This window comes from Accipiter gentilis, chromosome 8, assembly GCF_929443795.1.
Source record: "Accipiter gentilis chromosome 8, bAccGen1.1, whole genome shotgun sequence".
Taxonomy (NCBI): domain Eukaryota; kingdom Metazoa; phylum Chordata; class Aves; order Accipitriformes; family Accipitridae; genus Astur; species Astur gentilis.
This window is the reverse complement of record NC_064887.1, coordinates 40856595-40871752: the sequence shown is the minus strand read 5'-3', so window position 1 is coordinate 40871752 and position 15158 is coordinate 40856595. Positions and strand designations below refer to the sequence as shown.

Sequence of the window (15158 nt, the reverse complement as noted above, 5' to 3'; positions counted from 1 at the left end):
TGGCATCGCTCTCCTTCCACTCCCCTTGCTGGGAGAGAGCAAGGGCTCAGGAGAGACTTTGCTGATGTGTCTGTCCCTCCTCCCTCATCTGCCTTCTGCTCTCAGGCTTCGCAAAGGACCTCAAATCCCCACGGGTGCTGAGACATGCAGGGGTGGGAGAGCTGGATGAGGCCGTAAGAGTGAAACTGTGTCCCTGAGGAATACAGAGACAAAATGAGCCTGGGCTCCCTCCGTGTTGGAGCTAGGATGGGTCCTGCCACGTTCCCAGGCTGCCTCCGACGTGGCATCCCCGCCGCCCCTCGACCCCAGCAGATGGGCACGGTGCTGCCGCTGCTGTGCCTAGACGAGGAGGAAGACACAGAACCACTTAACCCAAAATAATTTTTATTGTTGCTGTTGCTTCTGATACAAAAAGGAATTCCACAAAGAGCCACCTCTCTGTGCGGGACAAGGGGGCACAGGTTTTGGGTTTCAACGCTTCCCAAAAAAACAACCAGCAAGAAATGTCAATACAAAAAAAAAAAAAAAAACCAAAAAAACACCGCACCAGAGAGGAATGAAGGAAAACTTGAGCTTTTTCATTTGAGACTTTTGGCTCAACACACGCACACAAACCCATCTCTGCTAATTTATTATTATTAATAGTTTTTTTTTTTTAAAAAAAAAGCACCTGTTGGAAAAAACAAAACAAAACAAAACAAAATAATAAAAAAACCCCCAAACATCAGGCCACCCATCCTGTCACAAGCTCTGGGACTCTTGTAAAATTCAGAGTCTGGAGCTGCATTATGCAAAAGAGTTTTCAAGTTTGACATTAGCCCAAATACAGTATACATACACTTCCCCCACCCCATGCGGTGGCAGCGTACCAGGAAAAAAACAACCCCCCTCCCCAAGTACCAAAAAAAAAAGCTACAGGAATATGCACTCCTCACAACAACGAGCAATCATAACTTTGGTGGTTATACATAAATATGAAAGGGTGGATGGATACAGTGCACTAACGCTGACGATTCAATACCAGCACCAGCTTCTGAAAGCTGAAAGCACCTTAGGTTTGTTGATAAGGTAGTCTTGTGTGTCACCAGAGTGAATTAGCACCTTTTTTTCCCGTGATGATGCACAGGGTTGATGCAGAACTGAAAACAGATTCATGCAAAACTAGGAAATGGCATTGCAGAGACCAGCTGTGTGAAGAACACTCTTGAGGGAGGAAGAAAAGCCCACCTGGACAGAACGGTCTGGGCAGGCTACTTGAGGCAGCAGGGAGACCTCAGTTCACTTAATTAATATTTTCCAGACTCTTTTTAGTGCATTTCGTTCGACTGCATTAACCAGAGACTGTCCATCTCGGTTGTCACCTTGGCCTGACCAAGACATATGCGACAACCAGAGGGGAGTGACTTGCAGCCCCCGTTTTCAGAAGTGCTCCTGATTGGGGGGGATCTGCCCATAAGCCCCAGAGTCACACAGATGGGGTGGCTCGGAGTCACGGACTGTTTGCAAAATGAAGCTCTGGCTGTCCCTGCCTCTTTCTTCCTGCCAGGCTGCAGAGACACCCCCCACCCCCCAATCCCCATCTTGCTCCCGCTGGTGGGAAACTTTTCACAGGATTTTCAAACACTCACATCGGTGGGGGCCAGGAAATCTGCCCCTGCAGCATGCCACATACGTCCTGCCAAGCCCTCCGTCCCCTCTGGCATGGCAAGCATCCAGATGCTCTTTACCAGACTCATGACATTTTTCCTGCCAGTTTAGTTCGTCCAACCACATTCAACAATGCAATTATTTGCCTTCCCCCAGAGCTCCTCCTCATTTATAGAAGGACACCTTATCCCCTGGACTTGCTGGAGCTCTGGAAAAGCCCTTCCAGCTCCAAGCTTTGGAGGGCATACACGTGTTCAGCATACCGCAGTGTGAAAACCCTAGGTTCCCTACAGGAGCCCGTGGTCCCGTGGCCTGGCTGCTTCGCGATGTGAGGTTAGCAACCTGAACTGCCCCTTCACTCAGAGGTGACCTTTTCTGTTTGACAGAGGAGCCCAAAAGGACCAGAGGACGTGGAGAGGACAGAGAAAGACAGAGCACAGCCAGTGTAGGTATGGGATGGTTTCTGCAGCACCATCATGACAATGCAGAAGCAAAGGAGGAACGAGAGCTGTTGGGAAATGCACTAATACCACACCGTGCCATAGCTCCTTCCAAAGCTGCCCCCAGCCCCCCCCCCCAACATCTCCTGGGCTGTGGGGTGGTCTATGGCCTGTGACCATGAAGGACAGGCAGCTTCCCCATGGAACTGCCCTTGCCAGCTCAGACTAACAGTATCTTGATTAAAGGAGACAGGCAAGAGCTGAGCAGAGGGAGGGAGTCCCTGCTAACAAGGTTTGAAGCTTTGACAAAGCTTTCATCAGCTCTTTTGCGGTGTGGCTTGCTTTTGACTCAAGCACCCTGTGAAGCGGAGTATCCCTGCATGGCCAAGGTGAGTGCTGAGCCCAGAGGGACATTTCCCATCAGTCGTACAGTGCAGTGGGGGAGGTGGTGGCAGGGGGTGCAGCGAGAGAGGAGGCAGTTGTTTCCAGGTGTGGATGGCAAGGCTAAGGACTGTACTGTCGGTTGGGTGGGTGGATCTCATGGATGTTAGTAGAGCTGGAGCTGGAGCTTCATCCTCAGTGCTTGGCCCAGCTCTCCTGCTAAGTAGTTGAGGTGGTTCTTGGCCTCTAGTTTCTGCAGTTCCCTCTTGCGGTACAGGGGCACGCTCACAATTTCCAGCAGGTAGGTGCCGGGCACTATTTTCTTGCGGCCGAGGTGCAGGTAGCTGAGCCCCTCTTTTTGGTGGATGCGGAAGTAGCCATCCTCATTCCCGTGGGAGATTAGGTACCGCACACGGTTCTCCAGGGGCTCCACAGCTGGCAGGAGCTCCAGGATGTGCTCCTTGTGAGCCAGGTCAGAGAGGTTCAGCATCATGGACAGAGGAGCATCCACATCCATGCTGGCCAAGTTCACAGTGTGATCCTTCAAAAGGAACCAGGCATGTTACTTACAGATACCAAGAAAAGCTCATGGCCGGGTGAAGGAGGACTTGATTTAGAGGACTTCTGCCCCATGGGCCACCCCAAAGCAGCTCTGAGAAGTGGCTACGACTTCTACGGTCCTTGCTTTCCTTCAAGTGTTTCTTGGTACCCTGTTTGTGTCACTGAGACTGAACCAGCCAGTACACAGCCCTCATCTTCAGGAGAAGAACCAACAACTTCAGAGGCATTTTCCTCCCAAGGCTTGAAGGGCCCATAATGGCCTCCCAGCCCAATCTGTCCTGCCCAGACCTGCGAATTTCTTGGGGGAGCCTTGGACAGAGGCCAGAACTTCCCTCCAAGGAATAACCTGTATTTATAGTGACAGGTCCAGTCTGGAGTCAGACAGTAAGTGCTGAGAGTCCACTATGGCCCTATGGGAACTGCTCCCCTATCAGCTCCCCATGTGTGCGTTATTTCTTGGTTGCACGTATCTCCAGACATTTGTGGCCAAACCACACAAGTGTGTGTCACTTAAGATTGTCCTGACCTCCTCTAATGTATTGTGAAAGACTTTCCATTTCTGCAGCATTTCTGGACTCAGCAGCATCCACAAACACCCAAACACCCAGCATGGGCAGGTACAGAGCGAGCTCTATCTCTGTCTGGACTGAGGCAACCCCACAGGAATGGGCACACTGCACGAGATCCACTCCAGGCAGCTATCCCCCAAGTGACCCAGCTCTTGCCTTGCTCTACCCCATCCAGGATACCATGAATTTCTTACCTGGTGCTTCTCAGTGCCATTGACGCTGCGTCGCTGCCGACCCCTCTTGGGGTAGCCATTTATCTTGCACTCATAGCAGGTTTCAGGGGAGAGCAGGTTGTCTTCATCCTCTTCTTGGGGGGCAGGAAGGTAGGAACCTTTCCCAAAGCCCAAGCCAGAAATACAGTGTCTGGTGGCAGAAGAGCAGAGAGACCCATCTCAGATTCATGCTTCAAGAAGGACATCTTACCATTGCCCTCACAGGTTCTCCATGTGGCACCCAGAAACACATGGAGGATCACGCCTGGGTATAGGACATGGCTTGTACACAAGACATGCCTGAGAGAGATCAGGCCACATCTTGTTTAGATGTGGCCAGTAGGTTTAATCTGTCTGCACCCTGCACTAGATGATGGATCTGCAGAGCATCTGCTACAGTGCTAGCAGCTGCACTAATGATTGGATTAGTGAAATGGAAGAGGAGAAGCACATTAGCATGAGTATCTTGTGATGGGGGGAGGAACAGTCCGGCATGGAGAAGTTGAGGACTCATGTGGGAATGGGACCTTACTAGCCTCTGGAGCTCCTTCAAATTGTACTGGTGGCAGAGAGCAGAAGTGTGGTGATGGAGCATGTCTGGGGCACCACGCACTTGGCAGCCTGCAATATCCCCCAGGAAGGTACAGGTGCCTGTGGGGACTACCTGCTGGCTGCTTTCTTACCCTTGTCCTGCTCGGAAGTAGCCTCCAGGACAGCCGCAGAGATAGCCTCCATCTGTGTTGGAGCACCCATAACTGCAGGGGCTGCCGCCTGCTGAGCATTCATCCACATCCTGGCACCCACCAAAGGCTTGGTCAAAATCGAAGCCAGATGGACAGACGCACTTGAAACTTCCCAGAGTGTTGTAGCAGGAGGCAGAGCCGCAGGCAGTGGGGCTGGAGCACTCATTTTCATCTGCGCCCAAAGACAGCAGAACTGGTCAGAAACTTAGTGGAAGGGAGCTCCTGTGCTGCTGGTTCTCCCCACTCCACATGGCCAAGGAAATCTGCCCATGGGCATTGCTGAGCTGGCAGCAGGCTCCCTTCTGGTTGCCTGTGAGACCTCATCCCATGCAGGTTCCTAAAGGACTGCCTTGATTTTTTAATCCTCCTGCAATGCAGGGAGCTGCTGGCGTCAGGAGCACTGGGACCTCATCACTCTGCAGAGGAGCTTCCTGACATTCCCTGTTGCAGAGAGAACGTGGGGCAGTGCAGGTCAGGGCAGGGGGACCCTCTCTGGGCACAGGCATGGTCTGTCTCTGGGACAGAGCAGGAAGATCAGTGCTGGGTTAGCAGAGATGAACCCCGAATCCAGTGTCAGAGATGGCCAGGAGTGGCTGGAGAGGGTCTTGGGGCTTAGTTGCCCTCTATCCTCCATCCCACAGCTACAGCATACAAAAGCCCCCATCCCACACTCACCCACACACTGATTCCACTGGTAGTGCTGCACGTAGCCCTGCGGACAGCCGCAGCGGTAGCCTCCGAGCACGTTCTGGCAGCCGTGCTGGCACCGATGGTTTCCATCACACTCGTCCACATCTGCAGCAATGTAACACAGATGGTGGTGAGACAACTTCTCCCTGTCTTGTGGGCAGCACTGGGTGCACGGGGACCACAGTAGCCAGCATCCTTGAGGGTGCTCATGTGGGTGGGCAGGTCTTCTGCCTAATTATTTCTCTGCAGCTTGGAATTGAATAACACCCTCAGCCCCAAGACCCACAGACAACCCCACGCAGCCCCTGCTTGGATGTTTTTTGATTTAAGGTCTGGCCTGGACCATTACCCGATCTGCTCTGCTTCAGGCTGCCTGGGCTGAATATAGGCTTTTCTTTAGCATAGCATACGGTGGGTTTTGGCCAGCATGAGATCTCCCCTGATGAGATACAGGACCATTCCTTTCTCAGCCTTGGCTACTATAGTGCAGCACTGAGACCTTCATCTACTTGTCCAAGAGCCAGTGTTTCTCCAGACAGGTCAGGCACTGACCTCTCCTTTGCACCAGGGCTTCCCGTGTGGGTTCCTGGTGTCCCACAATAAGGAGTAGTCCCTTGGCTGGACTGAGCTGCTTTAGAGATTGTGAGTGAACTAGGAACTCTTCTACATGGAAGATGTGTCTGTCAAATCCCCAGAGACACAGACCTACCTTCGCAGTTGACACCAGAGCTGTCCAGGGAGAATCCTTTCTGGCACTCGCAGTTGTAGCTGCCTGGCGTGTTCAGACACTGTCCTTTGGCTCCACACAGAGAGGGCTGAGCTGTGCACTCATTATTGTCTGCAAAACACCGGTGGCTGCTTGTAAGTCTCTCCCCAGTGATGTGGCTGTGTGCAGCTTTGCAGACAGCTAGCTTGCATCGTGGAGCTTAGCCCAGTCTGAGTAGCAGACAGACAAGCCAGATGCACAACCCCAGGCTGACTGGAGAGGGGCAGTGCTCTAGAGCCAGAGGTGGGGGGCTGGAAAGACTCTTCTGGGCTTAAAGGTAACCCACAGGGACCTTGCTGGAGCTATATAGCTGAGCAGCGAATGCCTCTACTCACCGATGCAGGACGAGTGGTGCTGAGTGAAGCCTGGGGGGCATTTGCAGTTGAATCCTCCGATAATGTTCACACAGAGGAACTGGCAGTTGTGCTGCTTGGTGGAACATTCATCCAAGTCTAAAGCAACAAGCACAAGAACATGTTTCTCAATTTATCTTACTGAGATATCTTATCTTTGTGGTCTGATTCTGTGGCACCTGCACGTACATGGTGATACACAGTGGTGCTGGGTAGACCAGGACCTGCCATGGACCAGCCTCAGGAAAAACACACACACAGTTCTTACATGAGAATAACAAGTCCAGGGACTCTCTCCCCACCTCAGCTGCTGATCACACACAGACACATTTGGAAGATGCAGAGATTTTTTCTCTGCCTCTTCTTGTAAGCCACAGATCCCAGACTCTCCCAGATTCTTAGGCCACCCTCTTCGCAGCCTGATACATCAGTACTGTGAGAGGTGGGCAAAGCCCCAGCCTGGCAGCTGCCAGCACCAGCAGGAGCCCTGACAGTGACTCTGACACGCACAGCCCACTTGTTGGAGACACGCAGGTTCAAGGCCCCTGGAGCTCAGCACAGCTTGGGATATGCTGTGCGGTCTGTAGCAAAGGGCGAGGAGTATCAGTTTCCCTGATGAGACAGGTCTAGACTGTCTGTGGAAGGATGACACCCTAATGCATCAGTCCATGATGGTCCAGCATGGCACCTTTTTCCATGTCTAGCCTTGTCCTGTGGCTGATGAGAAGGACCTGACTGTTCTGTCACATGTTAATCAGCTCTTGTCATCCCCCCATGCTGCCAGAGATGAGGCAGGGTCTCTGCTGCCTTCTCCTGGGTGAATACCTTTGCAGATCTTCCCATCTTCTTGCAGAATGTACCCTCGGGGGCAGGAGCACTGGTAGCTGCCTTCTGTGTTCTTGCAGATGAAGTTACATGGCTTAGGGGACTGGTTACACTCATCCAAATCTACACTCGAGAGACAAGACACATCAGCATTCACAGGTTGTGCTGCTGGACCGGGTCCCCACCACCTCTTGGACCACTCAGTCCACCAAAGGGCTCCTGAATACAAGGTGAGCCCACGTAACTAAGTGGTCAGATGGCCCTATGGATCCTGGCACTCCCTGCCCCAGATAAACGCATATCTTCCACTCTCCAGAAAGCAGGGGAGCAGAGACAAGGGCTTTGAAGGAGCACCTCAATTTGAGCCAGCACCACAAATCCAGGAGATCTCCTGCAGGAAAAGAGCTGAAACACCTCCCTGCTCAGACATGGGATATTGTGTGACCTGGTGGATCTGAGTGACATCTTTCCTAGCCCCCTCCTAGCTGAAGAGACGGGGAGATGGTCCTCCTTGAGTACCGGGAACATCAGGGATGGGGCCAGCCCTGTACTTCTGGAGCTTTGTCACCTCTGCCCAGCAGGCAGTAACAGCCATGGCTCTGACAAAGCCCATAACTGTGAGCCAGGCTGGAGGAGACAAAGCTGGAGAAAGGGTAAGGATGTTTAGAGAGGAATCCTGTCCTGGTGCTCAAGGTCATATCTGCTCTACTCCTATGCACGGAGCTTGGTTTCTGGAGCCAAGGCCTCTTTTCCGCTCTGTGTCTAGGACACAGCTGCTGGCATGGTCCTGAACACCATCTCAGTACTGGAAGCATGGCACATCCTCAACTCCTTCAGTACTTCCCCAGATGCCTGCAGCTGTGATTCCAGGGGTGCCTTTTATGTCAACATCTGGATCCCAACGTGGCACTCACGCTGGCTAGAACCAGCTGCCCTGCCAATGAAAGGTTTGGCTGCTCACAGACTCTCATCTCTGGATCACATTCCCTGCCAGTCCCTGTGACTCCTAGGGTCAGAGGGAGGAGACAAAAAGCCTCAGTTTTAAGGAGTTAAACAACATGGAGTGACAACTTTGAGGTATAGAGGACCATGCAATAGGGCGAAGTGTCCAGAGCCCTGCTACGGATATGCAGGACAGTATGGGGAAAGGTGAGGTCAGGTCCCAGGTGGGTGTTACGGGACCCTCTCTTTGCATGCTGAAAAGTAGGGCTGGAAGTCTGCCAAGGCCAAGGGCTGCCCAGACATGAGATTCCTTCTCCCGACTCACCCACACAGGCTGTGCCTGTGATATCCGCTGTGTAGCCCAGCCTGCAGTGGCAGCGGAAGGAGCCGATGCTGTTGATGCACTGTCCATTCTTGCAGAGGTTGGGCAGTACCTTGCACTCGTCGATGTCTGCCGGAGGGAGGGAAGGACCTGTTAGTGCCAATACCGCCTCTGTCCCCATGCTCCTGTGCCAGCACTGTGCCAGGGCAGCTCAGACTCTCCCTGCGAGCCAGAGACTACATTCAGGGAGTTACAACATAGTGTCACCGAGGCTTCTTGTCTGCTCCAGGCACTGTGTAGGTCTGTCCCAGCCAGTTCCCGGTGGAATTCTGCCTCTACCCACATCTCTGCTTTCTCCCCTCTGCATCGAAGGTGATTCAGGCCCCAACTCACCTCTCCCATCAGTGGAGTACCCTGGCCCATGAGGACACATTTTCTTGTACTGGGCGGTTCCAGGAAGGGGGCAGAGTTCACACTGGGGACCCCAGCTGCGCCCACTGTTGCAGCAGCATTCAGATTTGGTGACCAAGTTGCGGTTGGTGGAGGACATCTGGCACATGGTTTGCAGTACTTCAGTGAAGCAGAATCCTTGGCGGGTGTCTGGACAGAGAGAGTGGGGATAGAAGGTCAGGATCTGAGACAGTGTCAGCACCAGGGATAACTGAGCAGCCTGTCCAACCTGCGCTAGTTCCAGCATGGAGAGTAGTGTGGTTTGGATAATGCTAAAGGTAAAGGTGATGCTCCAACACCTGTTCCCCTCAGAAGCCCCCAAAAAACTGAAAAGCATCATCTGCTACTAATGAGAGGCGGCTCAAGACCCACCAGGACTTGGTAATTACCAATACACTCTGTGCCAGAGGGACTGACTTCAAAACCTTCATTGCAGTCACAGCGGTAACTTCCCACCGTGTTGATACAGCGGCCGTTGGGGCAGATTCCAGGCTTGGTACGACACTCATTCTCATCTAGGAAGGAAGGAAGCAACCACAAAGAGCTGTTGTGAGGACAAATTTCAGCTTTCCATGAGTCTCCGTGCTACCACTCAGTTTGAAACACCCTCACATAGTCCATGAGGGCCACTTCCACATCCTTAGGCAGCTGAGAAACACATCCACCTGCCCTGGACCTCTCCCAAAGCAGGGTGGCCGAGTACCCGGCTTCCCTGGTTTGCACATTCTCCACCTGCAAGTGGCCAAGCTGCTGGGCTAGGAGCGGAGCTGGGCTTGTTCTGCATTCCTGCTCTGCCTAATACTGTGCAGGTCTGGGCTGTCCAGTGCTGGCCCTTCCAAAAGCAGCTCAGTACAAAGAAGCTTAACACAGACATTAAAAGACTCAACAGAAAGGACACATGGCATAATGTGCGTCATCCTGTGCTGGAACTGTGCAGACCTATGGGTCCAGACATGAACAGAGGTTTTGTGTGTGTAGGCATCTAGTAGGATATAGGGGAAGTTCTGACACATGGGAAACCCTGGGGAGGGGCTGTTTGACAGAAGGACACAAAGTAAATCTACATGGGCAATGCCTAGAAGAGAATGGTCTCCAGCCCCACTGGGAATCCCTCCCAGCCTGGTCCTTAGTACCTGTGCAGCCCTCTCCATCGGGCCTGCGTTGCATTCCTGGCGGACAGATGCACATGAAGGTGCCAATGAGATTCTTGCACAGCATCCCTCGAGACTCGCAGTCATGCAGTCCCTCTGCACACTCATCCAGATCTGCAACCGAGAACCTCATGAGACCACGTTCAACCTGCCAGCTCTGCAGCACTGTGTGGGCAGCTAGAAACTGAGTGCTCACATCTGCACTGCTCCGCAAATCCCTACTGCCTTGGTCCAGGCTGGCTGGCACACAGCATGAACACCAAGGTAGGTAAGAGCGAGCACAAGCTCAGAGATGCCAGCTCAGAAGTCCTGCCTTCTCTCTGTCCAGCACCAGAGACCGGTTAAGTGCATGGGGCTGGGGACAGCATGGGACCCCCCCAATGGGTGCAGAAGGGAATTTTACCTCTGCACATTCTTCTGTCTTCTCGGAGGGCGTATCCAGATGGGCAGGTGCACTCGTAGGAGCCAAAGGTGTTGATGCAGCGGAAGGCACAGAGCAGGGGATTCAGTGCACATTCGTTGATATCTGGGAGACAGGAGAGAGGATAGAGCTCGACTGTGTGCTCTCAGCAGAGTCAGCTGGGCAGTAATGGTGGTGGACCTCCCCAGGACAGACTCTCCTCCCCGTGCATTCATCTGATGAAAACTTTGTTCCACCAAGGCTTCCTGTCATGGTCTTCAGTTGCAGAGGGACAGACACTTGGTGTCTCAGCAGCTTTGATGGGGACAGGGTCCTGCCTCCTTGGTGAGGCAGCTCCTGCATTTAGGTAGGTCTCCAGACCTCCTCCTGGGCTCCAGCCTCAGAGGAAGCCAAAAGGGACCAGCGCTGATGTCCACACTCTTGTGGAGATGAGCCTTAGCCAGCTTTTCTACACTGTTCATTGGAGGCTGATCTGACTGCTGCTCACCCAGACAGTGACCCAGTGGGGTCACACACATGGCCCAGTATGCAATGGGGGTGCAGGGATTGTCCCACAGTAGCATTACCTTCACACGTCATCATGGGACCTGGCTCAAAACCCTCATCACAGGCGCACTCGAAGCCTCCCACCACGTTGGTGCAGGTGCCGTTCCCACAAGGGTTGCCAATGGAGCACTCATCGGTATCTGGAGGAAGCCAGGACCACATTAGGTGGATGAGTTAAGTAGAAAAATGCAGGCTGGTCTCTTCTCGCAGCCAGATCATTCAAACAAGCCCAGCAAAGCCAGGAGCCAGGGGCAAAAAAAGTACACATGCACGGACACACATGCATGCTCGTGACCTCTGATCTAAGGAGGATAAAAGCAAGAGGGAGCAGGTGCTCCCCATGCAGACCCTTACCCACGCAGTTGACTCCCGTGTAGTCCAGGTTGTACCCGAAGGGGCACTCGCAGCGGAAGGATCCATCAGTGTTAATGCAGGCCCCATTTATGCAGACACCCAGGTTCTCTGAGCATTCATTAACATCTAGAAGGGAAATCAAGGCAATGAAACCTCATGTGAGCACGCAGCCAGAAACATGTCCCTGTCCTCTCAGGACTGACCCTGCAATCTCAGATACTCCCTCTCCAGAGCTGGGAGCCGAACCTTTGGTGAACAGTCAGAGACGATGAGCTCGGGAGGGCACCCAGTCCTATGTCCCTCCCCTCCTGCCACTGGGATTCAACCCTACTCTCCAGATAGCCTAAGTTTGGTTGCTTCTAGGCAACCTTCCCACAAAACAAATTTCTTCTCATCCCTAGATCAGACCTTACCTTCTCGGGTGTCACCTGGGCCTGGGATGGCTCCATGGCCATATGGACACAGCTCCTGGAAGGCAACTGGAAGAAAGCAGAAAAGTGAGATATGCTTACAAGTGCTTTTACTCACAGAAGCTGAAATGTGCTTTGGAGGCTTCTAGAGCAGGACAGCTCACTGCCCATGGGAGACCACAAAACCCTGGCTGGCTGGAAAACACCTGCGCTTGCCTTGGATCTGGAGGCACTGAGATGCTTTTGCCTTATCTAAAACCCTGCAGAGAACTGAGAGCAGATCCAAAGCAGAAATAAGCCTGACTGTGGTTGCTGGAGACCGTGGGAATACTGCAGTCCAGTAAGAGCTACTAGGTTTCAAAGCAGTAGTCTCCAGATGGAGGAGCCCACTTTGCTGGATGGCTTACATTGCTGGTTGTCTTGCCTGACCTGCACACCTTCCCCACACTCTGCATGTGTTGGAGACACACACGGCTATCTCTCCTGTGGAGGTAAGTCCCAGCACACCTACCGTTTCCCTCCTGTGGGCACAGCTCACAGGGATCTCCCCAGCCTTCTCCTGGCATCTTGCTGCAGCAACACCGAGCCTTGGTTGTGTTGAAGGCCTTGGGGACAGAGCACTTTCCGTTGTCAAAGCGAGTGAAGCAGAAACTCTGGCGAGTGTCTGTAGGAGGATGGGGAAATGCACAGGTCATTGCAGACATCCAGGATGGTTATGCTCCCCTCCCCAACGTGATGAGCTGCACTCACCAAAGCACCGTCGGCCATTATCAGACAGCACAAAGCCTGGAGGGCAGACACACTGGAAGCTGCCGGGGGTATTGGTGCATGTCCCAAAGAGGCAGATGTTGGGCTCCTCTTCACACTCGTTGATATCTGGGAGCACCAGGGATGTATTACTTACAGAGCAGCCAAAGGTTACTCCTTTCCTTATTGCATTAAAACCACCTGAGGCTGTGATGTCAGGGGAGCTCTGATGCCTGCAGGACATCACCCCGGCCCTAACCCTTAACCGACCCTCAGCGCAAATGGGACAATGAAGAGGCCAGGGCACAGCAAAACCACCGAGCCTCCTCCATCATGGGAGCAGGCCTTGCCTTGCTCTGTGTCCAATTGCTTTCAAGAAGATATTTGGGGATGGTCATGCATGCCCCAGCCCACTCAGGAAGAATATGGTTGTTCTGGGAATAGTCCAAGATGTCCACATGCTGTGCTGGAAATGGTGGAGGCAGAGAGGCAACATTACCGATGCAGTTGTCGTTCTGCACCTCATACCCAGGGGGGCAGATACAGCGGAAGGAGCCCTCCAGGTTCTGGCAGGTGCCTGGGGAGCAGGTCCCAGGCAGGCTCACGCACTCGTTGATGTCTGCAGGAGAGGGGAAATAACCAGTGATAGTGTCTGTGCTCAGCTCAGAGGACTTGGGTGCAGGGTACCTTACTGCACCCAGGCCCTACCTGCAGCTGCACCCTGCTTTGCCCAAAAGATGCAAGGCAAGCGGAGAAGATATTTTCCAGAATGCTCTGTCTTGTGCACCCTGGGAACATGGACTCAGCCTTGCAGGACATGGTGCTGCAGGAGGCAGAGTGGTGGACACAAGTAACCAGAGTCCAACGTGCCTGCCTGCCTGCCCCCAGAGTCCCTGCCCGCAGGATAGTTGCCAAGGCAGCCCTGGTACAACTCTGCATGCTTTAGGGGCATGGACAGGACAACATTTCTCCTCGCTGCCTGCAGGTCTCAGCACATGGAAAGGGACTGGCTTGACTGTTCCCTGCATTGCTGGAAGGGAGATGCAGGCATAGTGGGGCCCAGTCCAGCTCTCCATGGGCAGTCAAATGACCAGGCTTTGGCTCCAGAGGACCTGGGGCCTTGTGAGAAGTTCTGGAGAGTCCACTGCTCAGTTGCCTCTGATGGCACCAGCTTGGGGACCACTTCTCATAGCACTGCACAGTGCCAGCCACACCAACATACAGCTCAATCCACTGACAAGGGCCAGCCTCCTGCCCAGACACTCACCTACACAGTTCTTCCCATCAGGGGTCCGGTCATACCCCTCTTGGCACAGGCACTGGAAGGAACCGATGCTGTTGATGCACTGGCCGTTTCGACACACCTGCCCCACCAGGGATGAACACTCATCAATGTCTGTGGGAGGGAAATGATAAGCACAACGGGAAGAGATATGCACAGCATGTGAGTGTCAGTGTGCCACCTTAGGCAGCCCTACACCTCTGACACATACAACTATGCCTACAGCCACTGCCAGGTAACACCCAGAGGTCACTTCTACAGCCACTGCCAGGTGACACCCAGAGCTGACCCCCTGTATGCCACTGTGTGACACCCCATGCCCCACAGCCGTTGCCACATTGATCCTGATCAGTAATCCATGCGGTCAGGGTTTCGTGCAACTCACCCATGCAGTCGTTATTGTGTGTTAGCTCAAAGCCAGGGAAGCAGAGGCAGTTGTAGGAGCCAACTGTGTTCTTGCAGGTCCCGTTTCCACAGGGTTGTCGGTCACACTCATCAATGTCTGCAGAGAGAAGGTCACAGCTGATTCAAGGGGCTGAGCGAGCTAAAAGCCACTGTCTCAGGTGTGCAGACAGGGTCCAGGCAGCTGCACAACACCCCTGTAGCTTGCAGGGGCAGCCTGGGATTGAAAGGACACAGCAGCCCTTGGCTGTCCTTGGCACTACCCAGCGGGTGCTGGAGAGAGCTCACGTCCATCCCGATCCATGATTCACATGGCAGGGCTGCGGCAGTCACACTGACCCATGCACATGGTCTGCTCCCCCGTGGCCTTGAAGCCGTTGTGGCAGATGCAGACGTAGCTGCCCTCGGTGTCAACGCAGTCCCCGTGGCTGCAGACGTTGGGGATCTCCTGGCATTCGTTGCGACCTAAAACAAAGCAAAGTGGGCACTAGTGAGCGGAAGGGATGGACCAAACGGGAAAAGCCAAGGTACTGGCCTTCTGCAGACCCCCGCCTGCTGGTGGGAAGCTGTGTCTGTGAGCAGCAGCACAGCAGGACGGGGTCTTGGTTTTCTGAGAGGTGGCTTCATGGAGAACAAGATTTATGCACTGTGATCTCTAAAAAAAAATAAATTTAATTGGAGAAAATGGCCTGACTAAAGCTGTACTTCACAGTGACCTTCTCTCATCCCTCAGGAGCCCAGAATCCCTGGGAATTGTTCCCAAAGTACAGTTATGCCATAATCACAGCACAGCCAGGTCATAGTCCCCAGGCTTGACAAAAAAAACAGGAACCCATGCATGGGACTGGCATGTCCTTCATCCTGTTCTTCCTCGGGTCAACACATGGTGGTCTGCAAAACCATCTGAAGAGCCTAGGCAGGGTTGTCAGCACCTCGCACACGTG

The 15158-nt window shown here is 53.4% G+C and overlaps 1 protein-coding gene across 1 annotated transcript in view; it reads right to left on the bottom strand.

Moving 5' to 3' along the window:
* Positions 1-1644: 1644 nt before the first annotated feature.
* The window catches only part of LOC126041890 (fibrillin-2-like), a 111811-nt gene continuing 98297 nt past the window's right edge, over positions 1645-15158 (bottom strand). The window contains exons 44-64 of the mRNA XM_049808258.1: positions 14554-14679; positions 14198-14314; positions 13798-13926; positions 13030-13149; positions 12534-12659; positions 12295-12447; positions 11787-11852; positions 11374-11499; positions 11040-11159; positions 10456-10578; positions 10035-10166; positions 9291-9416; positions 8845-9051; positions 8455-8580; positions 7188-7310; positions 6345-6461; positions 5953-6081; positions 5229-5348; positions 4494-4725; positions 3793-3961; positions 1645-3009 (exon numbers count right to left, since the gene is read on the bottom strand). Coding sequence (XP_049664215.1) covers positions 2635-3009; positions 3793-3961; positions 4494-4725; positions 5229-5348; positions 5953-6081; positions 6345-6461; positions 7188-7310; positions 8455-8580; positions 8845-9051; positions 9291-9416; positions 10035-10166; positions 10456-10578; positions 11040-11159; positions 11374-11499; positions 11787-11852; positions 12295-12447; positions 12534-12659; positions 13030-13149; positions 13798-13926; positions 14198-14314; positions 14554-14679 — 3062 coding nt within the window. The 3' untranslated portion in view covers positions 1645-2634. The remainder of the gene's footprint in view (positions 3010-3792; positions 3962-4493; positions 4726-5228; positions 5349-5952; positions 6082-6344; positions 6462-7187; positions 7311-8454; positions 8581-8844; positions 9052-9290; positions 9417-10034; positions 10167-10455; positions 10579-11039; positions 11160-11373; positions 11500-11786; positions 11853-12294; positions 12448-12533; positions 12660-13029; positions 13150-13797; positions 13927-14197; positions 14315-14553; positions 14680-15158) is intronic.